The 27,209-nt window shown below is 46.9% G+C and overlaps 2 protein-coding genes across 10 annotated transcripts in view; one reads left to right on the plus strand and one right to left on the minus strand.

The window, feature by feature from the left end:
* The window catches only part of uts2r2 (urotensin-2 receptor 2), a 41,421-nt gene extending 21,057 nt beyond the window's left edge, over window positions 1-20,364 (minus strand). For 2 of the 4 annotated variants that reach the window (XM_055653621.1, XM_055653620.1), the window contains exons 1-5: window positions 17,980-18,135; window positions 16,058-16,272; window positions 11,401-11,476; window positions 8,563-8,605; window positions 4,605-4,669 (exon numbers count right to left, since the gene is read on the minus strand). In XM_055653621.1, coding sequence (XP_055509596.1) covers window positions 4,605-4,669; window positions 8,563-8,605; window positions 11,401-11,476; window positions 16,058-16,272; window positions 17,980-18,047 — 467 coding nt within the window. In that variant the 5' untranslated portion in view covers window positions 18,048-18,135. Of the gene's footprint in view, window positions 1-4,604; window positions 4,670-8,562; window positions 8,606-11,400; window positions 11,477-16,057; window positions 16,273-17,979; window positions 18,136-20,208 lie in introns of those variants that run through there. The other 2 variants (XM_055653622.1, XM_055653619.1) reach the window with 2 other exon arrangements.
* Window positions 19,437-27,209, plus strand: part of LOC129708078 (hexosaminidase D-like) — a 37,142-nt gene continuing 29,369 nt past the window's right edge. For 3 of the 6 annotated variants that reach the window (XM_055653608.1, XM_055653609.1, XM_055653610.1), the window contains exons 1-2: window positions 20,539-20,646; window positions 23,813-23,959. In XM_055653608.1, coding sequence (XP_055509583.1) covers window positions 20,554-20,646; window positions 23,813-23,959 — 240 coding nt within the window. In that variant the 5' untranslated portion in view covers window positions 20,539-20,553. Of the gene's footprint in view, window positions 19,611-20,088; window positions 20,129-20,538; window positions 20,647-23,812; window positions 23,960-27,209 lie in introns of those variants that run through there. The other 3 variants (XM_055653611.1, XM_055653613.1, XM_055653612.1) reach the window with 3 other exon arrangements.

Raw genomic sequence — 27,209 nt, forward strand, 5'->3', positions numbered from 1 at the left:
ACAGCACTGTGAGTACCCATAATGTGGTTTGAAAATGAAAATATGGTTAGTTTGAGGAAAAAAGCACTACCTGCAAATGGTTGTTTGGGTTGAAGTAAAAAAGCACCCTCTCTCTCTCTCCCCCCCCCCCCCCCCCCCCCCCCCCCCCCCCCTCCTCTCCCCCCCCCCTCCTCTCCCCCCTCCCCTCCTCTCCCCCTCCCCTCCTCTCCCCCCCCCTCTCCCCCCCCCCTCCCTCTCCCCCCCCTCCTCTTCCCCCCCCCCCCCCCCCTCTTCCCCCCCCCCCCCTGCACCCCCATCCCCCCCCCCCCCCCCCCCCCCCCCCCCCACACACCCACCCCCCCCCCCCCCCCCCCCTCCTCCCCCCCCCCCCCCCCCCGCCCTCCCCCCCCCTCCTCCCCCCCCCCCTCATATTTCACTTTGGGGCCACCTCCTGCACCTACACATAACTGACTGACTTCATCCACTTCACCACCAACTTCCATCCGGCACTCCAATACACCTGGACCATTTCCGACACTTCCCTACCATTCCTTGACCTCACCATCTCCATCGCAGGGGACAGACTTCTGACCGACATACACTATAAACCAACTGACTCACATGGCTATCTGGACTACACGTCTTCCCACCCTGCCCCCTGTAAAGACTCCATCCCCTACTCCTAATTCCTCCGCCTAGGCCGCATCTGTTCCCAGAATGAGACATTCCATACCAGGGCATCGGAAATGTCCTCGTTCTTCAGGGAACGAGGATTCCCCTCCGCCACCATAGATGAGGCTCGCACCAGAGTCTCATCCATACTCCGCAACACTGCTCTCTCTCCCCATCCCCGCAATCGCAACAAGGGCAGAGTCCCCCTGGTCCTCACCTTTCACCCCACCAGCCGGCAAATACAACACATAATCCTCCGCCATTTCCGCCACCTCCAACGTGACCCCACCACTCGCCACATCTTCCCATCTCCCCCTATGTCTGCCTTCCGCAAAGACCACTCCCTCCGCAACTCCCTTGTCAATTCTTCCCGTACCACCCCGTCCCCGGGCACTTTCCGTTGCAACCGCAAGAAATGCAACACCTGTCCCTTCACCTCCCCCCCCCCCCCCCTCGACTCCATTCAAGGACCCAAGCAATCGTTCCAGGTGCGACAAAGGTTCACCTGTATCTCCTCCAACCTCATCTACTGCATCCGCTGCTCTAGATGTCAGCTGATTTACATCGGGGAGACTAAGCGGAGGTTGGGCGATTGTTTCGCCGAACACCTCCGCTCAGTCCGCAATAACCTACCTGAACTCCCGGTGGCTCAGCACTTCAACTCCCCCTCCCATTCCCAATCCGACCTCTCTGTCCTGGGTCTCCTCCATTGCCAGAGTGAGCAACACCGGAAATTGGAGGAACAGCACCTCATATTCCGCCTGGGTAGCTTGCGTCCTGATGAACATTGAATTCTCCCAATTTTGCTAGCCCTTGTCTCCTCCCCTTCCTTAACCCTCGAGCTGTCTCCTCCCATCCCCCCGCCCTCGGGCTCCTCCTCCTCCCTTTTTCCTTCCTTCTTCCCCCCGCCCCCCATCAGTCTGAAGAAGGGTTTTGGCCCGAAACGTTGCCTATTTCCTTCGCTCCATAGATGCTGCTGCACCCGCTGAGTTTCTCCAGCATTTTTGTGTACCTTCATATTTCACTTGGCAACTTACAACTCAGCGGTGTGAACATTGACTTCTCTAACTTCAAGTGACCCTTGCTTTCTCTCTCTATCTCCGTCCTCTCCCCCTTCCCAGTTCTTAGACCCGTCTTAATGTCTCCAACTACATTTTATCTCTCTGTTTGCTTTGTTGTTACCCTCTCCCAACTAACAATGACCTGCACTGCTCTCCATAATGTTTGGGACACAGACTCATCATTTATTTATTTGCCTCTGTACTCCACAATTTGAGACTTGTAATAGAAAAAAATCACATGTGGTTAAAGTGCCCATTGTCAGATTTTTATAAAGGCCATTTTTATACATTTTGTTTTCACCTGTTTTCACACCTTACACTTCCTTATCTATACACTTATCCCACTCCCTGACATCAGTCCGTAGAAGAGTCTCGATCTGAAACGTAACCCATGCCTTCTCTCCAGAGATGCTGCCTGTCCCGCTGAGTTACTGCAGCATTTTGAGTCTATCTTCAAGGTCAGGAAGAGACAAAGACTGGATTGTGGGGCTCCAAAAGGGCATTGGCCAGGTCTAAATCCCTGATTGACACCTTGAACTATATCCTGATGATCAACCCTGCCTATACCTTCTCCGCTGTCAGTGTGAGGTCACATGCAAACTGGAGAAACTGCACCTTTTTTCCACTTGGGCAGCTTACAACCCAGCGGTATGAATTTGATTTCTCTAATTTCAAGTATCGTTTGCATTCACTCTTTCTCCGTCCCTCCCCCACCCTAGTTGTCCTGCTAGTTTCACTGTTTGTATCCTTTTGTTATCATCCCTTCCACAGTCAACAATGGACCACTGTGGGCTCCACTTTTCCTTGGTCATGTGTTAGCTCCAATTTGTTCTGAATCTCAAGTCAAGTCAAGTTTATTCGTCACATACACATACGAGATGTGCAGTGAAATGAAAAGTGGCAATGCTCGCAGACTTTGCGCAAAAAGACAAACAACCAAACAACCAAACAAACCACAAACAGAATGGAACAGAATCATTTTCTTTTACATATTAAATATTGTGGGTGGAAGGAAAAATGGAAAAAAACAGCAATTTTTTTTTAAAAACAGTAAAATGGTACAGTAAAGTTAGTCCCTGGTGAAATTGCAGTCCTAATGGCCTCAGGGAAGAAACTCCTTCTCAACCTCTCCGTTCTCACAGCATGGCAACGGAGGCGTTTGCCTGACCGTAGCAGCTGGAACAGTCCGTTGCTAGGGTGGAAGGGGTCTCCCATGATATTGTTGGCTCTGGAGTTGCACCTCCTGATGTATAGTTCCTGCAAGGGGGTGTGAAGTTCCCATAGTGCGTTAGGTCTAATGCACAACTCTCTGCAGAGCCTTTTTGTCCTGGGCAGAGCAATTCCCAAACCAGGTTGTAATATTTCCGGACAAGCTGCTTTCCACAGCTGCTGAGTAGAAGCACTGGAGGATCCTCGGAGACACTCTGAATTTCCCCAATTGCCTGAGGTGGTAAAGGCGCTGCCTTGCCTTACTCACGAGTGCTGAGGCGTGTGATGTCCATGTCATAGCCTCAGAGATGTGGACTCCCAGATATTTAAAACAGCTCACCATATCCACAGGATTCCCATTTATCCTCAATGGAGTGTACGTCCTCGGATGATGTGCCCTCCTAAAGTCCACGATCAGCTCCTTAGTTTTTTTGATGTTTAAGAGGAGGCTGTTGTCCTGGCACCATAGTGCCAGATCAGCCACCTCGTCCCAGTAGGCCTTCTCATCGTTGTCTGAGATCAGGCCCACCACCACAGTGTCATCAGCAAACTTGATTATTGAGTTGGAGCTGAACCTAGCCACACAGTCATGTGTGTACAGGGAGTACAGCAGGGGGCTGAGGACGCAACCCTGGGGCGATCCTGTGCTCAGGGTGAGGGACTTCGATGTATTCCTTCCCATCTTGCCTACCTGGGGCCTGGCGGTGAGAAAGTCCAGGGCCAGGCACACAGGGGGGGTGTTGAGCCCTAATTCCAGTAGCTTCTCGGCCAGTCTGGTGGGGACTATCGTGTTGAAGGCTAAACTGAAGTCTATGAACAGCATCCTCATGTAGCCCCCCTTCTGGCTGTCAAGATGAGAGCCATACCTTGAGTTTCTCTCCTCTCCGTCTGAAGAAGGGTCTCGACCCGAAACGTCACCTATTCCTTGAGATGCTGCCCGACCCACTGAATTACTCCAGCATTTTATCTCTATCTTCTGCCCATAGCTTATTATTTTTACTTGAATGTGGCTGAATTTTAGGGATGCCAATGAACAAGTCAATGCTGGCACAAAAACATAATAATGGCAGAAAATCTTTACATATAAACTGCACTCCCCAAATGAAGAGAGGAAATAAAAGGCATAGATTTGCAGTCTAGGTCAGTGGATGGAGGAGAGGATCAGTGTCAAGATAAGACTGTATTCTGTAGAACCTTTGTGTAAATTCTCTGAAGTCGACTATTGCATCACAAACGTTGCACTTTCATGCCTATCTACGCTTGTGCTTATCTATAGTATGGTTTTACTGAATTGTATGCAAAACAAAGTATTTCACTGTACCTAGGTACATGTGATAATAAAGTATTATCATCATCATAACTCCAGTCCAAACAGATGGGGGTGATAAGGTTCCTTCCTCTATGAGGTATTCTTCATCCAAATAATTTGTAAGATCCCAGGCCATGAAGAACATTTAGGGTGGTGCAGCAGTAAAGTTGCTGCCTTACAATGATAGAGACCCAGGTTCGGTCCTGACTACGGGTGCTGTCTATGCGGAGTATGTACGTTCTCCCTGTGCCTGGTGTGTGGCATGGTGTTGGTGTACAGGGATCGCTGGTCGGCGTGGACTCGGTCGGCCTGTTTCCACGCTGTATCTCTAAAACTGCTAAAGAAAGTCCAAACTGTGGAAAACCATGTCTTACCTATAGATATTGACAAACTGTTTCCCCATGGAGAGAGCACCCGAGTGTAGATCAAGAATGGAGGCCTGCAAATAGAGAGAGAATTCAACAAATTAATGATTGCCACGTGCAATACAACACTTGTCCCACTGCAAAACTACCATAATTTTCGTAATGTTTTGCAATATAAAATTGAATTGCTTTATATTTTTAATAACCGTGTGAAAACTAGTTAATTCCTATAGATAAAATGAAGCAAATGGTTTCGTGTTAGAATCAAGCAGCTTCATTGCCATAAACAATCAGCAAAAAGCAGCAGGTAAGGAATTCAACAACGTGGAGAGAAACTGCTGTCAAACCCAGCAGGTCTGGAGGTTAACACTTCACATTTAAAAGGTTTTGCACAGTTTTGCTCCACAAATGACATATAAGCTGCTGCGCAGTTTCAGCGGTTTCTCTTCTTGCTGATTGGAATAGTGGACTAAAGTTCCACTGCTTCACTTCCTCAGTCAGATAAAACATGAACGCCGAATGATGCATCAAAGTAAAAATGTCTTTCAGCTGATCACATGAGAAAACTTGGTCAACATTTAGCAGTGTATTAAAGGTCATAAGGAATAGGAGTAGAATTAGGCCATTCGGCCCATCAAGCCTACTCCACCATCCATGGCTAATCTATCTCTCCCTCCTAACCCCATTCTCCCGATAACCTCTGACTCCTGTACTAATCAAGAATCTATCTATCTCTGCCTCAAAAAATATTCACTGACATGGCCTCCACAGCCTTCTATGGCAAAGAATTCCAAAGATTCACTAAACAAAGTTCGCCTCATCTTCCTAATAGAAACATAGAAACATAGATACATAGAAAATAGGTGCAGGAGTAGGCCATTCGGTCCTTCGAGCCTGCACCGCCATTCAATAGAATCAATGCTGATCATCCAACTCAGTATCCTGTACCTGCCTTCTCTCCATCCCTTTAGCCACAAGGGCCACATCTAACTACCTCTTAAATATAGCCAATGAACTGGCCTCAACTACCTTCTGTGGCAGAGAATTCCAGAGATTCACTACTCTGCGTGAAAAATGTTTTCTCATCTCGGTCCTAAAAGATTTCCCCCTTATCCTTAAACTGTGACCCCTTGTTCTGGACTTCCCCAACATCGGGATCTAGCCTGTCCAACCCCTTAAGAATTTTGAAAGTTTCTATAAGATCCCCCCTCAATCTTCTAAATTCTAGCGAGTACAAACCGAGTCTATCCAGTCTTTCTTCATATGAAAGTTCTGACATCCCAGGAATCAGTCTGGTGAACCTTCTTTGTACTCCCTCTATGGCAAGAATGTCCTTCCTCGGATTAGGAGACCGAAACTGTACGCAATACTCCAGGTGTGGTCCCACCAGGACCCTGTACAACTGCAATAGAACCTCCCTGCTCCTATACTCAAATCCTTTTGCTATAGAAACATAGAAACATAGAAATGAGGTGCAGGAGTAGGCCATTCGGCCCTTCGAGCCTGCTAATAACCATTCAATATGATCATGGCTGATCATCCAACTCAGTATCCCGTACCTGCCTTCTCTCCATACCCTCTGATCCCCTTAGCCACAAGGGCCACATCTAACTCCCTCTTAAATATAGCCAATGAACTGGCCTCGACTACCCTCTGTGGCAGAGAGTTCCAGAGATTCACCACTCCCTGTGTGAAAAAAGTTCTTCTCATCTCGGTTTTAAAGGATTTCCCCCTTATCCTTAAGCTGTGACCCCTTGTCCTGGACTTCCCCAACATCGGGAGCAATCTTCCTGCATCTAGCCTGTCCAACCCCTTAAGAATTTTGTAAGTTTCTATAAGATCCCCTCTCAATCTCCTAAATTCTAGAGAGTATAAACCACGTCTATCCAGTCTTTCTTCATAAGACAGTCCTGACATCCACGGAATCAGTCTGGTGAACCTTCTCTGCATGCCCTCTATGGCAATAATGTCCTTCCTCAGACTTGGAGACCAAAACTGTACGCAATACTCCAGGTGTAGTCTCACCAAGACCCTGTACAACTGCAATAGAACCTCCCTGCTCCTATACTCAAATCCTTTTGCTATGAATTTTGCTAAATTACCATTCGCCTTCTTCACTGCCTGCCGCACCTGCATGCCTACTTTTAATGAATGGTGTACCATGACACCCAGGTCTCGCTGCATCTTCCCCTTTCCTAATCGGCCACCATTCAGATAATAGTCTACTTTCCTGTTTTTGCCACCAAAGTGGATAACCTCACATTTATCCACATTATACTGCATCTGCCATGCATTTGCCCACTTGCCCAGCCTATCCAAGTCACCTTGCAGCCTCCTAGCATCCTCCTCACAGCTAACACCGCCCCCCAGCTTCGTGTCACCCGCATACTTGGAGATGTTGCATTCAATTCCCTCGTCCAAATCATTAATATATATCGTAAATAGCTGGGGTCCCAGCACTGAGCCTTGCGGTACCCCACTAGTCACTGCCTGCCATTGTGACAAGGACCCGTTTATTCCTACTCTTTGCTTCCTGTCTGCCAGCTAGTTCTCTATCCACATCAATACTGAACCCCCAATACCGTGTGCTTTAAGTTTGTATACTAATCTCTTATGTGGAACCTTGTTGAAAGCCTTCTGAAAGTCCAGATATAATGCATCCACTGGTTCTCCCTTATCCACTCTACTAGTTACATCCTCGAGAAATTCTATAAGATTCGTCAGACATGATTTACCTTTCATAAATCCATGCTGACTTTGTCCAAAGATTTCACCACTTTCCAAATGTGCTGCTATCCCATCTTTAATAACTGATTCTAGCAGTTTCCCCACTACCGATGTTAGACTAACTGGTCTGTAATTCCCCGTTTTCTCTCTCCCTCCCTTCTTAAAAAGTGGGGTTACATTTGCTACCCGCCAATCTTCAGGAACTACTCCAGAATCTAAAGAGTTTTGAAAGATTATCACTAATGCATCCACTATTTCTGGGGCTACTCCCTTTAAGTACTCTGGGATGCAGCCTATCTGGCCCTGGGGATTTATTGGCCTTTAATCCATTAAATTTACCTAACACCACTTCCCGGCTAACCTGGATTTCACTCAGTTCCTCCATCTTATTTGACCCCCGGTCCCCTGCTATTTCCGGCAGATTATTTATGTCTTCCTTAGTGAAGACAGAACCAAAGTAGTTATTCAATTGATCTACCATGTCCTTGTTCCCCATGATCAATTCACCCGTTTCTGACTGCAAGGGACCTACATTTGTTTTAACTAATCTTTTTCTCTTCACATATCTATAAAAGCTTTTGCAGTCAGTTTTTATGTTCCCTGCCAGTTTTTTTTCATAATCTATTTTCCCTTTCCTAATTAAGCCCTTTGTCCTCCTCTGCTGGACTGAATTTCTCCCAGTTCTCTGGTAGACTGCTTTTTCTGGCTAATTTTTACGCTTCATCCTTTGTTTTGATACTACCCCTGATTTCCCTTGTTATCCACGGATGCACTACCTTCCCTGATTTATTTTTTTGCCAAACTGGGATGAACAATTGTTGTAGTTCATCCATGCAGTCTTTAAATGCCTTCCATTGCATATCCACCATCAACCCTTTAAGAATCAATTGCCAGTCAATCTTGGCCAATTCACGTCTCATACCCTCAGCTTTACCTTTCTTTAAGTTCAGGACCCTTGTTTCTGAATTAACAATGTCACTCTCCATCCTAATGAAGAACTCAACCATATTATGGTCACTCTTGCCCAAGGGGCCACGCACAACAAGACTGCTAACTAACCCTTCCTCATTACTCAATACCTATCTAGAATAGCCTGCTCTCTCGTCGGTTCCTCTACATGTTGATATCCCGCATAAAGAACGTGAGGCTATGACATCTAGTTCTAGACTTCCCCATGAATAGAAACTTTAAAAAGAGTTTGCTATTTAAGTATGAAAGTTCATAACATTGAGCCACTTACCCCACCATCCGAGCCACCCAGCGATAGGCCTCTCTTTGCTATGCTGCAAATAAAAAGTAAAGTTTGAAACGGGGAAGGTATCATTTAGATCCACATTTTATTTGCCACATGTTACTACAGCTCAGTTTAAGTGGGCCTTACCTCATTTAATTGAGTCAAAGTAAACATTAACATTTTAATTTGCATGAATCTATTGCTTCTTTGTCAAATCTTTTTAGTGACATGTTGTGAACTTTCTTTTTGCAAACAAAATGTTAGATTACATGAACAAATATAGTCCAAACAACAACCGTGAAATATTGAGCAAAACAGTGAGAGGGGAAAGATTTAATAGGAATCAAACGGTCTGCCTAGGCCGCCGAGCCAGAGATACTAGCCTGCAAAGTCGACCTTGGAAGTCGGCTATGGGAACTGATCTGCCGGCTCCGGTCTGGCTGGAGTTCCTGAGCCCTGGCTACGGGGGCAAATTCGACCCGCCGATCGGCGTGGAATTCCCGATGTGGTCGAGATCGGCCACTTAACCCAGCCTAAATGTCACATTTAGCCGCTGTGCCACCCCGTGTATTCACTTGCAGTTGTTCCAATTTAGTGTGCAACGTTCATTGCTCACGATGTAGTTGTCCATACACTGGAGAAACCTCACACAGATTAGGTTAATGCTCGCAATAACAGTAAAGAGTTTTCTTGCAGCCCCAGTGACCCAGGTTTAATCCTGACTTCAGGTGCAATTGTACAGAGTTTGCACGTTCTCCCTGTAACTGCGTGGGTTTCCTCCCACATACCAAAGTCGTGCAGGTTTGTTGGTTAATTGGCTTCTGTAAATTGCCCCTAGTGTGTAGGATGCAAATGTGGGATAACATGGGTGATGGATGTTCACCGTGAACTCGATGGGCCAAAGGGCTGGTTCCATGCTGTATCTCTATAGGCAACATCTGTGGAGAGAGTGGACAGGTGCTGTCTCACGTCTAGACTTTTCTTCAGACTTGGCTGAGGGAAGGTCCCAACTTGAAATGTTGTCTGTCCAGAGCCCCGGACAGAGGGGGCAGGTTCGACCTGCCGATCGGCCGCAAAAGTCCCGATGAGGTCAGGATCAACCACCTCACCCAGCCTAGGCACTACATTTTCGAGAGGGAACTTCATGTGTGCTCTTGTAATTTGTCTGGATTAAAGGAGATGCCGGACCACCAGTTTCTGGACAATCGATGGTGGACCCTGTACCCTGGTTTGACTTTCCAAGATACACCCCAAACCAATCCAAATTAACCTTCATTGCTCAACTTCATTAAATCTCCAAACTTTTCACGGTTTTTAGGGCGGCACGATGGTGCAGTGGTGGAGTTGCTGCCTTACAGCACCAGAGACCCGGGTTCGATCCCAACTACGGGTGCTGTCTGAACGGAGTTTGTACGTTTCTCCCCGTGGGTTTTCTCAGAGATCTTCGGTTTCCACCCACACTCCAAAGACGTACAATTTTGTAGGTTAATCGGCTTTGGTATAAATGTAAAATTGTCCCTAGAGTGTTAGTGCGCGGGAATCGCTGGTCAGCACGGACTCGTTGGGCTGAAGGGCCTGTTTCCACGATGTATCTCTAAACTAAACAACACTAAACAATGTGGCTAGATAGGAATGTGCAGTCGTCCATTAAAGTGCTGAGTTCAGCAGCCTACCAAGCAGAGTGGGACTAATAGGAGCAAGTGCACTTTAAGTTGGAGAATAGGGTAAGTTAATTCAGTCCTCCATTTCCAATTACTAACATAATCCATAATACATATTTGTTTTGTTAACTCTTCACGCTCCTAATGCATGGTATTCTAAATTTCACATGATTGATTGTACCTGTCCTCCCAGGAGCAAAGAAGATTGCAAAAAGTGGTGAACATTGCCCTGTCCATCACAGGTTCTGACCTCCCCACCATTGATGAGATTTACAGGAGTCGTTGCCTCAAAAAGGCAGCCAGCATCATTAGAGACCCACACCGCCCTGGCCACACTCTCATTACATTCCTGCCACCGGAGCCTGAAAACTATAACGTCTAGGTTCAGGAACAGCTTTTTTCCTACAGCCGTCAGTTTATCTATATTACTAAAAGTCTGATCTTGACCACTTCCTGTTGTTCTGTATATTGATTTTAGAAAAAATGCTGCCACTTACGGCTGTGATTTTTGGCCATCTTACTCAGAGGCCCCCTCCGCTGTGCAGGACAAGAGGATTTTTCCCATCGATGAAAAATAAAAGAATTATTAGTCTTTAAAAAATGTTAAAGATTCTCTCTCCTGAAGGACACGTCCCTTCCGGAGGGACTATAAAACCCGGAATTGTTGAATGCCTCAGTTGGGGCAAGATGGGGGAGCGAGAGGGTCAAGTCTCTCAGTCTGAGCTGTGAATAACACTGAACACATGTCTACTTAACTGTTAGTTGTTTTACCGACCTGTCAGTGCCCTTAATGTGGTTTGAAAATATAGTTTGGAAATGCTAAAGATGCGTTGCCTTTGGTTTGGAAATGCTAAAGCTGTGTTGCCTAATTAAAGTTGCCTTGCCTAATTAAAGTTCAGTGTGTGTGTGTGTGTGTGTGTGTGTGTATATACATACACACACACTGAAATTCTCGTTCATTATATTATTTACAGAGTACTATGTTTACATATTCTGTTGCGCTGCCGCAAGTAAGAATTTAATTGTTCTGTCTGAGACATATGACAATAAAACACTCTTTTCCCTCTTTTTCCCTTCAAGCCAAATATATTTAAGCTAACAAATAACAAATAACCAAGTATTGCACTGTTTTTTCTCCATCTTATTTATTGAGGTATTATTAATTTTTTTTAAATAGCAGTACCGTAGCATCTTCAAAGCTACCTCTCGATTAACCACTGTGTCTTGCACCGCTCTGCCGCATTTTGTTGGAGTACAACCTATTAAAAATTTAAAAAAAGACAAAACACTTAAAACAAAAGATCTAAAGACAAACTTTGATGATACAACATAGACAGGGAAACTTCTCAGTTTGATAATTCAACAACAAGAAAAACTCAAGATGGACACAAAATGCTGGGGTAACAGGCAGTCTGTCCCGCTGAGTTACTCTGGCATTTTGTGTCTATCTTCGGTTTAAACCAGCATCTGCAGTTCTTTCCTACACAAGAAAAACTCCATAATTCTAACTGCAGTTGCACCTGCCAATTGAATAAGCACGATGATTCAACGATACTTTGATTAGTTGTAGCGGCACCTAGTGGTGGGGTGGGGAGGTCAGAACCCCCATCATTGGTCGGTTCCGTCACGAGACCGCGGGGGTTCGCTCGCAGGCTTTTTAGGGTGTGTTAGTGAGTCAGAGCTCCTCCGAGTAACTGGAGCTATTATTGTTACCTGTCGTTTTTCCCCGATCCGCAGCTCAGATCCACATCTGACGTCGGTGGGGCATATGCTCCGATCCTGACAGAGTTCCCGGAGAACCTGACTCCACGATTTCACTCGGACACACCTAAACATGGAGTGGTGCATCACATCCGCTCCACTGGCCCTCCGCTGCATGCAGGGGCGCGCAAGCTCACACCCGACAAGTTGCGTTTAGCGAGAGAAGAGTTCCAGATGTTGGAGGACATGGGGATGGTGCGGCGCTCTGACAGCCCTTGGGCTTCCCCACTGCATATGATTCCCAAGTCGTCTGCCGGGTGGTGGCCATGTGCGGATTATCTCCACCTGAATACCGTCACAACCGCTGATTACTACCGAGTCCCGCACATCCAGGACTTCACGGCCCACTTGGATACTGTTACCATATTCTCCAAGGTCGATCTGGTGCGCGGCTACCATCAGATTCCTGTCTACCACGACGATGTGCCATCATTACATCAGTGGCTGTGAATGCCTTTCGGACATAAAAACGCTGCGCAGGCTTTTCCGCGCCTAATGGACATGGTTGCTCGCGGTTTGGACTTTGTTTTCGTATACCTCGATGACATTCTGGTCGCCAGCGGCTGTGAGCACCTTCGCGTGCAGTTACAGCAGCTCCGGATTCACGGCCTGGTCGTTAACGCCAGAAAGTGCCAGTTTGGTCTCAGCTCCATTTCCTTCCTTGGGCACCTTTTTACCCCACAGGGCGCCACCCCTCTACCCAGCAAGGTGGAGGTGCTTTGGCAGTTCCCTCGGCCGCTCACCATCAAGGGGCTGAAGGGGTTTGTGGAGATGGTGAACTTTTACCTTCATGTTGTACCTGCGGTGGCTCGGATCATGCGGCATTTGTTCCAGTGCCTGGCCGGTAAGCCGCGGGATCTCATATGGGACGCCGAGACCGAGGCCGCTTTCGATGGTGCCAAGGAGGTGCTAGCCAATGTCGCAATGCTGGTGCACCCGTGGGCCGCTAATCCCACCTCCCTCACCATTGACGCTTTGGATACTGCTGTCGGATAGGTCCCGGAGCAGTTTATCGACGGTCGTTGACAACCGCTTGCCTTCTTCAGCCGGCATCTACGCCCTCCTGAGCGGAACTACAGTGCATTCGACCGTGAGCCTCTGGCTCTTTATTTGGCGGTCCGGCATTTCTGGTATTTCCTGGAGGGCAGGACGTTTACGGCATTTACTGACCACAAGCCTCTCGCGTTTGCCTTCACGAAGGTGTCCGACCCCTGGTCTGCTCGTCAGCAGCGGCACCTGGCGTTCGTTTCCGAATTTACCACGATGTTCGGCACATGGCGGGCAAGCAGTTGGCCGATGCTTTGTCTCGCCCTGCGGTCCGTGCTCTGATGGCCGTGTCCCTGGGTTTGGACTATTCTGGGCTGGCTGCTACACAGTGCGATGGAGACGAGATGCAAGGCTATCGGACTGCCGTGACGGGATTGGTGTTGCCGATGTTCCATTTGGTCCAGCAGGTGTGACGGTCCTGTGCGATGTCTCCACTGGGCAGCCGCACCTTATCGTCCCTGCGGGTTGGTAGCGGCGTGTGTTTGATTCTATTCACGGGCTGGCTCATCCTTCCATCCGGGCGACTTCTGCGTTGGTGGCGGCCAAGTTCGTATGGCATGGCCTTCGCAAGCAGGTTGTGGCCTAGGCTCGAGCCTGCATTCCCTGCCAGAGGTCCAAGGCCCAGCGGCATGTTCATGCACTGCTCCAGGGTTTTGTGCTCCCTCCTCACCGGTTTGCCCACATTCACATTGACCTGGCTCCTAAAGTCAATTCCTCTCACAATGAAGGCCAACATGCCATTAGCTTTCTTCACTGCCTGCTGTACCTGCATGCTTACTTTCAGTGAAGATGGATAAGGACACCCAGGTCCCATTGCACCTTCCCTTTCATTTATTGCAAGTACTTTGCAGACTCACAGTTCAGTTGATTCACAGCTTAGAATGACTGGGGTCCCAGCACTAAGCCTTGCGGCACCCCACTAGCCACTGCCTGCCATTCTGAAAAGGACCCGTTAATTCCTATTCTTTGCTTCCTGTCTGCCAACCAGTTCTCTATCCATGTCAATACCCTTCTCTCAATACCATGTGCTCTAATTTTGCACATTGTGTGGGACCTTGTCAAAGACTTTTTGAAAGTCCAGATAGACATATCCACTGGCTCTCCCTTATCCATTTTGCTTGTTACATCCTCAATAAATTCCAGAAGATTAGTCATGCATGATTTCACCTTCGTAAATCCATACTAACTTTGACTGATCCTGTCACTGCTTTCCAAATGCGCTGCTATTACTTAGTTATTAGCTTAGTGTAATTTAGAGAAATAGCGCGTAAACATGCGCTTTGGCCTACTGAGTCCATACCGACCAGTAATCACCCACACACAAGCTCTATCCCACACACTAGGGACAATTTACAGAAGCCAATTAACCTACAAACTTGCATGACTTTGGGATGTTAACACCCGGGTTAAGCCCACGCGGTCACAGTGATAACGCGCAAATTCCACACAGACAGCACTCGAGGCCAGGATCAAACCCGGCGCTCTGGTGCTGTGAGCCAACAACTCGACCGCTGCACCACTGTGCCATTCATTTGCTGTTTAATTGGCCATCACCATTCATGACTAGTTGTGACAGGAATGGAAATCTCTGATTTAACCCCTTGGTTTTAAGATCTTCTAGTTCTATCATTATGCAGACAAAGGAAGTAATAATAGACTTCAGGAAGAACAAAACGGACATGGTACCATTGACTATCAGAGGGGACTGTGTAGAGAGGGTGGCGTATTTCCGCTTCCTGGGAATCCATATTGAGGAGGACCTGACGTGGAGCGTGAACACCACTGCGCTGCTGAAAAAGGGCCAGCAGAGACTGCACTTCCTGAGGGTGCTCAGGAAGAATAACATCACTCAGAGACTGCTGCTGTCCTTTTATCGGTGCTCCATTGAGAGCATACTAACATACTGTGTATGCGTGTGGTACACCAGCTGCACAGCGGCTCAGAGGAAAGCGCTCCAGAGGGCCATTGACAACGCCTAGAGGATTGTCGGCTGCCCTCTCCTTACCTTGGAGGACTTACACAGTTCCCGCTGCACCAAAAAATCCCAGAATATCATAAAGGACATTTCCCACCCCGGACACTCCCTGTTTGAACTGTTGTCGTCAGGCAGACAGTACAGATCTACAAGGACAAGGACAAATAGACTAAAAAACAGTTTTTACCCCACTGCTATAAAAGCACTAAATGTAGCCGCCAAGGAACGCAGGGGCGATACAGACTAAGGAACTGTGGTAACTGTGGAATCGACAGAAGGATGGAGGGTTGGGTGTGTATGCGTGCTTTGTCCGTGATATTTATTTAGTTGTTTATCTTTAATATTTTACCTTGTATGTATCGTTAGCTTTTAGAAATGTTTGAATGCTGCACTGACTGGCTGACATTTTAAATTTCGTTGTACATGGTTCATGTTAAAATGACAATAAAGAAACTATTCTATTCTATGCTGTTGGCACCAATGCAGTGTGTGTTGCATTGTTACCAGTTTGGCAACTTATTGGTTATGCAGTTATAGGGTTACAGATTTTATACACAGCATATATATTGTGCAATTCAGTGGGCAGACAGCATCGCTGGAGGACATGGATCGGTACCAATTAAGGTACAGTGAAATTTGAGTTACCATACAGCCATACTAAGTGAAAGCAACAATACACACAGCCACATAAAATAAAATGTAACATAAACATCCACCACAATGGAATCCACAATCGTCATTGTGAAGGAAGGCAATAAAGTTCAGTCCTCCTTTGTACACCGGTGCTCAGGGCCTTGAATCCTCCGCAGTACGCCGCTGCCGACGGTGCGATGTCCGAGGCCCTCGCATTGGGATAATCGAAACTCCGGCGTGGGGACGGATCGGAACACCCCGCTAAGTGACTGAAATAAGTTTCCCTTGATCTCCCCCCCCCCCCCCCCCCTCCGCACCCCCTACATAAAACAGGCCATTACAGGCGCCAGACTGAAGGCTCAGACTCATATATATTAATTCTGCACATATATTAATTGTTTTTTAAAAAGGAACAATTACTGACCTGCAAATCGTTTGTAACTTTCATAATCTTTGGAACATGGTACTTCGAAAAACTTTCCTTCCAAGATATCTGTCTGTCGAGCAAACACTTCTTTGAAGTCATCCTCCTGCAGATAGTCCCAGAGTACAACCGTACTAACAACAGATAGTGTAACTGATACTGCAACTGTGAACCACTTCTGCCAGGTTGCTCGCTTGGATTTGTTCTTTATCATGCTGCAAGTAAAATAGAAATATGAAACTATCAATCATTTGTTTGACAACTTGGGAATTACCTGTTTCTGTACGATTATCAAATATGCATAATGAATTCTATTAGCAACACAAAATACTTCAAGAGATGAAACAACTCAAAATACCAAATTGCTTTCCACTTAACATTGTACCAGATGAACAGCTTCGGCAATTGCCAAACAGATAATGCTTACATTATAATATCAATTTTATGCCAATTATTTGGAAACATATCATTGCTTTTGAAGTAAGATAATATAATTTGATTAAACTCCACATTAACCCTTTCAAAATGACAAAATGTTCATTATTCTTCATAGGAATAATACCAAAACACTGAAAAAGCGAAGGCTGCGGATGCCAATAGGTTCAACAAACTCATCAGGGAAGCTGGCTCCGTACTGGGGGCGGAGTTGGATTCATGAGAGGTGGTCTTGAGGGGAGGATGCTCCTCAAACTGTGGAGCATCCTGGACAATACAGCTCACCCCCTCCATGACACACTGGTTAACCCGAGGAGCAGCTTCAGCAACAGACTGGTTCCACCAAGATGCAGCACAGAACGCCACAGGAGATCCTTCTTCCCTGTGGCTATCAAACTGTACAACTCCTTCCCCTTCTGTCATGGGGTAGACTGAGACTGACTCCCCCTCCACCCCCCAATCTTTGCACGTCCCCCAAGCCTTTCCACTCGTCACTTTAATTTCATGTATTTTGTGACTATTGGCAGATCAATTTCCCTCCTGAGATAAATAAAGTTTTATCGTTTCAAATAATATTGTATATGTGAGGAATTACAAGTCGAGACAGTCAAGTTTGCTCAGTGGTTGATAATTAAGGAATATCATCATCCACAATCAGTACCCCGTTCCTGCCTTCTCTCCATATCCCCTGACTCCGCTATCTTTAAGAGCCCTATCAAGCTCTCTCTTGAACGTATCCAGAGAACAGGCCTCCACCGCCCTCTGAGGCAGAGAGTTCCACAGATTCACAACCCTCTGTGTCAAGGAAAAATAATTGTAATCTTTATTTTTAAAGTTAGCGATATTTAAAGGAAACAAATGGAAATGTTTTCCTTGACACCAGTTGAAAATATGATTGGTCATAGTATATAAGACCATTATTAACCTTGTAGATAGTTCTATAAAGTTGACCTAAAGTATACTTAAGAAATAATTTCCATGCATGTAGCCAACAAAACATGAATATCAATCTTTTCATGTTGGAGTTATTGGTACCTTCGGCATTCAGAATTTTTTTTTTCAATTATTATTTTCCACTATATTGAGCACAAGAAGTAAGTAAGTAAGTTTATTGGCCAAGTATTCACAAGTAACAACATGACATACAATGACAGACACAAGGAACTACAGATGGTGGTTTACCTGAAAAGACGCAAAGTGCTGAAGTATCTTTGTGGGTCAGGCAACATCTCTGGAGAACATTGTTCTGTGACATTTCAGATCGGGACCCTTCTTCAATCTGAAGAAGGATCCTGACCCAAAACATCACTGATGCATGTTCTCCATAGATGCTGCCTGACCCGCTGAATTACTCCAGCACTTTGGGTCTTTATTGAGCACAAGATTGCTTTTAAGATGTTTTTTGTGTACTGACATTTTCATTTCTTTGAGAGTAACTGACAATCCAACAGAATGATCAATGAATTTTCCAATTTCAGGTAACGCACCTCTCGTGTTCTTGTCCCAGTCCCCCCTTAGCATCGACATTTTCTCTCTCTCTGTTCACCTTTTCCATTCAAGTTCAAGTGAGTTTATTGTCATGTGTCCCTTATGGGACAATGACATTCTTGCTTTGCTTCAGCACACAGAACATAGCAGGCATTTACTACAAAACAGATAAGTGTGTCCAGATACCATTATACAAATACAATACAATACAATACAATTTATTTGTCACTTGAACCTCATAGAGGCTCAAATGAAATGTTGTTTATGCAGTCACACACACAAGAAAAAAAGACCCAAGACACAACACAATTTACACAGACATCCATCACAGCGCATCTCCTCCTCGCTGTGATGGAAGGCAAAAACTTATCTCTCCCCTGCACTCCCCATTCCCCTCCCGATGTCAGAGTCAAAGCCCCCGGCGGGCGATGGCAATTGTCCCGCGGCCATTAACGCCGCGCCGGGCGATGCAAGGCCACGCTCCGGGTCTTGTTATTGGAGCCAGGCGATGATGTAAGGCCCCGCTCCAGGTACTCCACGACCCCGCAACTCGGGCGGGAGAAGTCGCCGTTGCGGAAGCCCCGAAAAGCGGTCTCCCAGCAGGGACTCACGGGCTCCCGATATTACTGTCCACCGGACCTGCGGTTGGAGCCTCCGAATCTCCGGGGGTCAGGTCGCAGCAGCGCGCCACCACAGCTCCACCCGCTCCGGACTTGGCCAGCTCAGCGATGGTGGGTAAGTCCGCAGCTCCGTGACTGGAACCCCAGCTCGTTCCTGCTGGAGGACGCTCCACGTTGCTCAGCCCCAACGACAACGGAGACCCGACAGGGAAAAGGCCGGGTTTTCCGTGCAGGGGAAAGAATATACAAATATATACACACATGAATAAATAAAATGATAGTGCAAATAACAGATAATTGGCTGTTTAATAGCCTGATGGCTGTGGGGAAGTAGCTATTCCTGAACCTGGTTGTTGCAGTCTTCAGGCTCCTGTACCTTCTACCTGAAGGTAGCAGGGAGATGAGTGTGTGGCCAGGATGGTGTGGGTCCTTGATGATACTGCAAGCCTTTTTGTTACTTGAATTTGATATCTTCCCTCTAACCTGGTTCCATCTGCCCATCACCTACACTTCTACCCACCTGAGTTTCTTCTCCCTTGGTCTACCTTTCTATCTCCTCCCCTTTTGGTTCCATCCTTCCCTTACCTGGTTCCAAATCACCTTTCAGTGTTTGTCTTTACCTTCACACCCCATGTTTAATTGTTCGTGAAAAGTATGATCGTGCAAAGTTTGAATATTAGTGCAACGTTTAATTGATAGTGTAATTTTGATAGTATGATGTTAGTGCCAAGTTTTATTGATAGTGCAACATTTGAATAATAGCGCAAAGTTTGATTGATAGTTTTAGTGTTTTTTTAGTGATAGACAGTTTTAGTGTTAGTACAGAGTTTGACAGTGCAGTTTGATTGATAGAGTAAAGTTCGACTGTTTGTGCAAAGCCAGGTTGTTTGCAGCAAGTTTGCAGCAGATGCCAGGATAGAAAGAGTGGTGCTGCAGCTGCAGAGCGTGGAACTGTGAGGAGCAGCGAGCCTCGCGCGGCCTGTGCAATAGGTGGGATGCAGATCTTGCTTGTGTGCAGCAGCGGTGCAGTAGCCCGGGGGGGGGCAGCGGTGCAGTAGCCCGGGGAGGGGCAGCGGTGCAGTAGCCCGGGGGGGGGGGCAGCGGTGCAGGGGGGGGGGGGGGGGGGCAGCGGTGCAGTAGCCCGGGGGGGGGGGGGGGCAGCGGTGCAGTAGCCCGGGGGGGGGGGGGGGGGGGCACGGGTGGGGGGGGGGGGGGGGGGGCCGGGGGGGGGTAAACCCCGGGGGGGGGGGGGGGGGGGGGGGAGGGGGTGCGGTGCAGTAGCCCGGGGGGGGGGGGGGGGGCAGCCGGGGCCCGGGCAGTAGCCGGGGGGGGGGGGGGGGCAGCGGTGCAGTAGCCCGGGGGGGGGGGGGGGGGGCAGCGGTGCAGTAGCCCGGGGGGGGGGGGCAGTAGCCCGGGGGGGGGGGGGGGGGGGAGGGGGTGGCCCCCCGGGGGGGGGGGGGGGGGGGGCGCAGCGGTGCAGCGCGGGGACGGGGGGGCGCCGGGGACGGGTGGCGGCGGCGAGGACGCGGTGCGATGGCGACGCTGCGGCCTCTCCCTCTCTCCCTCTCCCTCTCCCCCTCCTCTCTCCCTCCGCCTACCCGGGCCTACCCGGTCTGGTCGCCGTCCTGGTTTCTGTCCTCGACTTTCCTGGGTCCCGCTCTCCTCAGGGTCGACATGGCGGGCGGGTGGGCGGGGGCGGGAAGGGCAGCGAGGCCTCGACTCGGGCTCGGGCTCAGCCCCGGGAGGGGAGGGGAGGGCCGGGCCGGGCCGGATGGGTTGTGTGTGGGGGGGGGGGGGGGGGTGATCTGTGCCCCGGCCTGCCCCCTCCCCACAGGCCACAGGCTCCACTGCCCCAGGGCCGGACGCTGATACTGCCCCACTGGCTCCTTGGTTTATTTGTCTTGTGTAAACAGGGTTTATAGTCGGTGGCCAAAGATACTAGAGGTGTTGGCTATGTGGCTTTATTACTCCAGCACTTTGGGTCCATCTCAGGAATTGCAGATGCTGATTTACAGAGAAAGACACAGTGTTGGAGGAACTAACAGGGTCAGGGAGTATCCGCGTTGAAGGATAAAATGTAGACAAGGAACTTTAGATGCTGATTTACAAAAAAAATACATAAAGTGCTGGAGGAACTCAGCACAGGTCAGGAAACATACAGTGCCCTCCATAATGTTTGGGACAGACCGATCATTTATTTATTTGCATCTGTACTCCACAATTTCAGATTTGTAATAGAAAAAAATCACATGGTTAAAGTGCACATTGTCAGAGTTTAATAAAAGCCATTTTTATACATTTTGGTTTCACCATGTAGAAATTACAGCTGTGTTTACACATAGTAGTCCCCCCCCCCCCCCCCCCCCCCCCCCCCCAGCAGTATGCTTGGGGTCATTATCTTGCTGTAGAATGAACTGCTGGCCAATGAGGCATTTGTTTGAACGAGCACATAGGATGTACACTTCAGAATTCATTACACTACTACTATTAACACAGCAGTCATATCATCAATGAAGATAAGTGAGCCAGTACATTCAGCAGCCATACATGCCCAGGCCATAACACCCCACCACTGAGTTTCACAGATCAGGTGGTATGCTTTGGATCTTGGGCAGTTCCTTCTCTCCTCCATCATTTGCTCTTGCCATCACTCTGATATAAGTTAATCTGCGTTTCCTCTGTCCACAAGACCTTTTTTCCAGAACTGTGGTTGCTCTTTTAAGTACTTCTTGGCAAACTGTAACCTGGCCATCCTATTTTTGTGGTTAACCAACAGTTTGCATCTTGCAGTGTAGCCTCTGTATTTCTGTTCATGAAGTCGTCTGTGGACAGTGGTCATTGACAATCCACACCTGACTCCTGAAGAGTGTTTCTGATCTGTCGGACATGTTTGGTGATTTTTCTTTATTATAGTGAGAATTCTTCTGTCATCAGCTGTGGAGGTCTTCCTTGGCCTGCCAGTCCCTTTGTGATTAGTAAACTTACCAGTGCTCTCTTCTTATGTTGATTTTGGTAAGCCTAAGGTTTGGTTGATGTCTTGTTTCTCAGTCTCATAAAGATTTCTTTGACTTTCATTGACACAACTTTGGTCCCCATGTTGATAAACAGCTAAAAAAAAATAATTTCCAAAGGTGATGGAAAGACTAGGTGCTGATAGCTCTCTTATACCTGCATTAAGGAGGCATTTAAACACACCTGACCAATTACAAACACCTGTGAAGCCATGTCCCAAATATTATGGTGCCCTGAAATGGGGGGGACTATGTATAAACATAGCTGTAATTTCTGCATGGTGAAACCAAAATATTTCAAAATACCCTTTAATAAAATCTGACAATGTGCACATTAACCACATGTGATTTTTTTTTTCTCTATTACAAATCTCAAATTGTGCAGTACATGGGAAAATAAATAAATGATGGGTCTTTGTTCCAAACATTATGGAGGGCACTGTATGTTGATGGATAAAGTGTAGACAAGGAACCGCAGATGTTGGTTTACATTCGACACACACAGCCTGGTGGAACTCAGGGGATCAAGGAGTATCCGTGTTGGACGCCAAAATGTAGAGGAGGAATTGCAGATGCTGGAAAAAGCATAGATGATGTTTCGGGTCGAAAAGTCTGAAGAATGGTCCAGACCTGAAAAGTCACCTATGCTTTCTCTCCAGAGTTATTGCCTTGCCTACTGAGTCACTCCACCGCTTTGTGTCCAAGGAACTGCAGATGATGGTTTACCCAAAAGCACACAGTGCTGGAGGAACTCAACAGACAAGACAACATCTGTGTGGAAAAATTAAGTGTAGACACAAGGAACTGCAGATGCCAGTTTTCTAAAAAAGAAACAAAGTGCTGGAGGAATTCCGCAGGCCAGGCAGCATCTGTATCAAAGGATAAAATCTAGACAATGAACTGCAGATGCTGGTTTACAGAAAAATAAAAGTGCTGGAGCAAATCAGCAGGTCAGGGAGCATCTGTGGAGGGAAATGGAAAACACCATTTAGGGTTGGGACTCTAGAATGAATATGGTTATTTACCTTCAGTCAACCCCCTCCCTCATTTGTACACACCTATCACTTGCCAGATTTTGTCCTGTCTCCGCCTCTCATTTTCAACAGTCTGAGAAAGGATCCCGTCCCAAATTGTCACCTCTCTATTCCCTTAACAGAAACTGTCTAACCTGCTGAGTTACTCCAGCACTTTGTATCTATTTTTGTAAATCAGCATTTGCAATTTATGTATCTCCGTCTGCAGGAGAAATGTTAGTACATACCTAGACTTCAGGGGCCTAACCAGCATGTGCTAAATGGATGGCAAAATAGCTGTATGCATTCCCCATTTTCTATTTTTCAATGTTAAATGAAATAGCATGTTGTCCCTGATACTATCAATGTTTTTCCACAGCTTTTATACCACCCTGCATACTGACCCAACAGAAGCACCTGTGTCGATGAGTTGTGTAGTTAGTAATCCAAGCAATGCTAACAACTGATGCTTTATAAATAAGGCACAACCCTCACTGTAGCATGAAAACCGAGAGCAAAGTGCTGCAGAAAGCCACTCTAGCAAAACTTAGCACAATTGTAGAAAAATTATCTTCCTCGATATTCCAGCTACCGTGTAATTGAGGCTTACTTACTATTTGTCGTTTTAATTGTCTTTTGCACCTGCGTGTAGTGATTCGCATGCAAAGTTTATATCCATTACAACTCAAGCTGCTTTGTATTTCAATTTGTCGGCTTGTAACAGTCATTTTCCTTATCTTGTCTAAAACTGAAACATCAGTTGAAGATTACCCTCAATATTTTGGTTGCAGAAAATTTGTTGAAATTAATTTGTTCTCCACTTGACCATTATCAGATAGAAATTGTTCTATTTCCTATTTCTGAAATTGCAACATTTAATTGAGTTGAGGATCTATTGCAAAAATAATTGGTCTAACAGCACGAATTTGAATATTCTTGAATATTGAAAAAATAATAATAATTTTGATGAAATATTTTTTTTTGGAATCCTGAAATATTCACAAGGCAGAGAAAATACTCAATCTTAAAACATTGTCGATCCATGTTTTCCAGAGATGCTGCCTGGTCCACTGAGTTACTCCAGCAATGTTTTTTTATATATGCATAAAACATAATTTTATATATATTGTATGATTTAGCTGAAAATAAGCGAATGTGCAAGATTAATTTCAATATTTTTTCCTTCAGGTGGTATCCTGCCCCAAAATGGCTGACGGTCAAGGGGATAATCCAATGGAGGCAGATGTTAAAATGCTTAAATCTCCACAGATGGGGTTGAAATTGGTACATATGGATTTGAAAGGAGCCCCACCCAAGATGTCCTACCTACGTGAGGTAATTTGGTGGCCAATTAGGAAAAGGGGAGATGCAACGAGACCTGAGTGTCATGGTACACCAGTCATTGAAAGTAGGCATGCAGGTGCAGCAGGCAGTGAAGAAAGCGAATGGTATGTTAGCATTCATAGCAAAAGGATTTGAGTATTGGAGCAGGGAGGTTCTACTGCAGTTGTACAGGATCTTGGTGAGACCACACCTGGAGTATTGCGTACAGTTTTGGTCTCCTGATCTGAGGAAGGACATTCTTGACGTGGCCCTTGTGGCTAAAGGGATCAGGGTGTACACAGCGAGTGGTGAATCTCTGGAATTCTCTCCCGCAGAAGGTAGTTGAGGCCAGTTCGTTGGCTATATTTAAGAGGGAGTTAGATGTGGCCCTTGTGGCTAATGGGATCAGGGGGTATGGAGAGAATGCAGGTACAGGATACTGAGTTGGATGATCAGCCATGATCATATTGAATGGCGGTGCAGGCTCGAAGGGCCGAATGGCCTACTCTTGCACCTATTTTCTATGTTTCTATGAGAGAAAGCAGGTACAGGATACTGAGTTGGATGATCAGCCATGATCATATTGAATGGTGGTGCAGGTTCGAACGGCCGAATGGCCTACTCCTACACCTATTTTCTATGTTTATCAAACAGAATAATGGAATTCTTTATATTTCTTTTGCATGTCATTCCAACCTTCAAAATGTCAGCTTTTATTAACGATCATAGAATTTGAGCAACAGCACAGAAACAGGCCCTTAAGCTCATGGGCTGAAATCCCGGGGTGGGGGGGGGGGGCATGTCCCTGCCATGTTTTGAGAGGTGGAGTACAATTCCCCCCCCCCCCCCCCCCCCCATGTTTTGTAATCCGGATTTTGAAATTTGGTTAAAAAAAAAATCGATTAGAATCTCCGCTTTCCGCGAGACAGCGGGGAGTCACTAATAAGCGCTTGTTAAATGTCTATTAACACGATGTGTCATCAATTGTGTTTTGACCAAGTATTACTGAAGGCATTCACAGAGAATTTCTTAAAACTGTCGGATGCGGGTACAATTACCATTTGAACTAATTGGATGTACTGGTGGGTGGGAAAGATTTAAATGGGTATCGGATTTAAACGGGTCGGGTCATTAAGGGCGCTGGTCGAACGGGTTTCCTGGCTGGCTTGCAGGTAATTCCCTCATTCAGGTTACTCACGTTATTTAGTATTTTTTTCCCATCTCTCTCTCTCTCCCCCCTCCAAGGTTGGTTCTTCTGTTTGCCTTTATTTGCTTCAGTTTTATTTATCACATTGTAGTTTTTGAAAGATTCAAGCGGGTATCAGACGCTTTCTAAGGGCTGAATTGGCCCGTTCGCGGGGCCTTTCATCGCCCCGCTCGGCTTAAAATCAAACTATTGCATCTAGACGATCGAGGCTCCCGATGTTGAAGCCCCCGCTGGACGATTTTAAGCCGCGCCGGGCTTTGAAAGGCCCCGCGAACGGGCCAATTCAAGCCCCCGATTCGGGGTGGACGAAGTTGCTGTTGCTGGAGTTTGGAGTCGGTCACCAACCAGGTCAGCTCCCGATGTTACCGCCCATAAGGCCCACGGCCGAAGACGTGTGTGTGTGTGTGTGTGTGTGTGTGTGTGTGTGTGTGTGTGTGTGTGTGTGTGCGCACGCACATATGCGCGAGGTCACCAAGAAATTGTGTGTCCCCCATGTTTTAATAGCGATTTCTCCCCTGCTTAAGCTCAACCTGTCCAAGCCGACCAAGATGCTCCATTCAAGCTAGTCCCATTTGAATTGCATTGAATTGAATATATTTTATTAGCCAAATATGCATACATACAAGGAATTTGCCTTGGTGCTTTGCTCGCAAGTAACAACATGATATACGGTAGACAATTAAAAATAAAACATTATAATTTAAACACGTGAAGAATGAGATAAAATACCAGAGCACAAGGAGGCTACAGACTTTTGGCTGTTGAGTAGAGTTACTGCTCGTAGAAAAGATATATTTTTATGTCTGGCTATGACAGCTTTTACAGTCCGGTTTGTGACCAGATTGAGAGGGGCCAGAGTTGATCTTACCCGCTCTCTTCCTGGTCCTTACAATGTACAGTTCGTCAATGGAGAGAAGGTTGCAGCCAACAACCTTCTCGACTGATCGAATGATGCACTGCATCCTCCGGATGTCATGCTTGGTGGCTGAGCCAAACCAGACCATGATGGAGAAGGTGAGGACAGATTCTTTGATGGCAGTAGAAAACTGGACCATCATTGTCTGTGGCAGATTGTGTTTTCTCAGCTGCTGCAGGAAGTACATCCTTGGTTGGGTCTTTTTGACTGGAGTCGATGGTGGCTTCCTAGTTAAGGTCCCTGGAGATTATGGTTCCAAGAAACTTAATTGACTCCACAGATCTGTCTGTGGTGTTGTTAATGGTGAGTGGGGGAGAGGGAGGGGGAGTTCTCCTAAAGTCTACAATCAATTCCACAGCCTTTAGAGCATTGAGCTCCAAGTTGTTGCGATGGCACCAGGACGCCAGCTGTGTCACTTCCCGTCTGTAGGCAGATTCCTCCCCATCCTGGATCAGTTCAATCAGGGTTGTGTCGTCCACAAACTTAAGAAGCTTGACGGAGGAGTCTATGAAGGTGCAGTCGTTGGTGTAGAGAGAGTAAAGGAGAGGGGAGAGTACGCAGCCTTGTGGTGCTCCTGTGCTGTGTGTCTGCGGGTCCGAGATGAGCTTTCCCAGCTTCACTTGCTGCTTCCTGTCTATCCCTCCAAACCACCTTCTCTCCCTCAATCCCCCCATCGCCCTCCTCACCTCCCCAGGATCTCGAGGTTGCGGCTGCTTTCCCCTGGAGCGGCTGCGGCTGTGGCCTGTGGCGGCTCTGGCTGAGGCGTCTGTGGCCATCCCCTCCGGCCGACCGTGCTATGTAGCTGTGGCCATGGAACGCTGGGCGAGGAGGGAGCTGCCGGTGAATGACAGGACATGAGACCAATCTGCGTGAGTCACTGACAGGAGAAGTGACCAATCTGCATGTGCGGTTTTTAAGATTTGTAACCTTAATAACTTTGAAACTATACCATCGATTGGAACAAAACTTGGTACACTTGAGCACAGGAGAATGGTGAGTAAGGTGGCGAAAAATCGTTGCGCTATCTTATACCATTTTGCACAAAGATGAAAAAAACACAAACCGGAAGAACGCAAGATCAGAATTTTAGTTATGTATAGATAGATGTTTTGTAAAATGTCTATCATTTGACTTATTTT

Source organism: Leucoraja erinacea, chromosome 23, assembly GCF_028641065.1.
Source record: "Leucoraja erinacea ecotype New England chromosome 23, Leri_hhj_1, whole genome shotgun sequence".
Lineage (NCBI taxonomy): Eukaryota > Metazoa > Chordata > Chondrichthyes > Rajiformes > Rajidae > Leucoraja > Leucoraja erinaceus.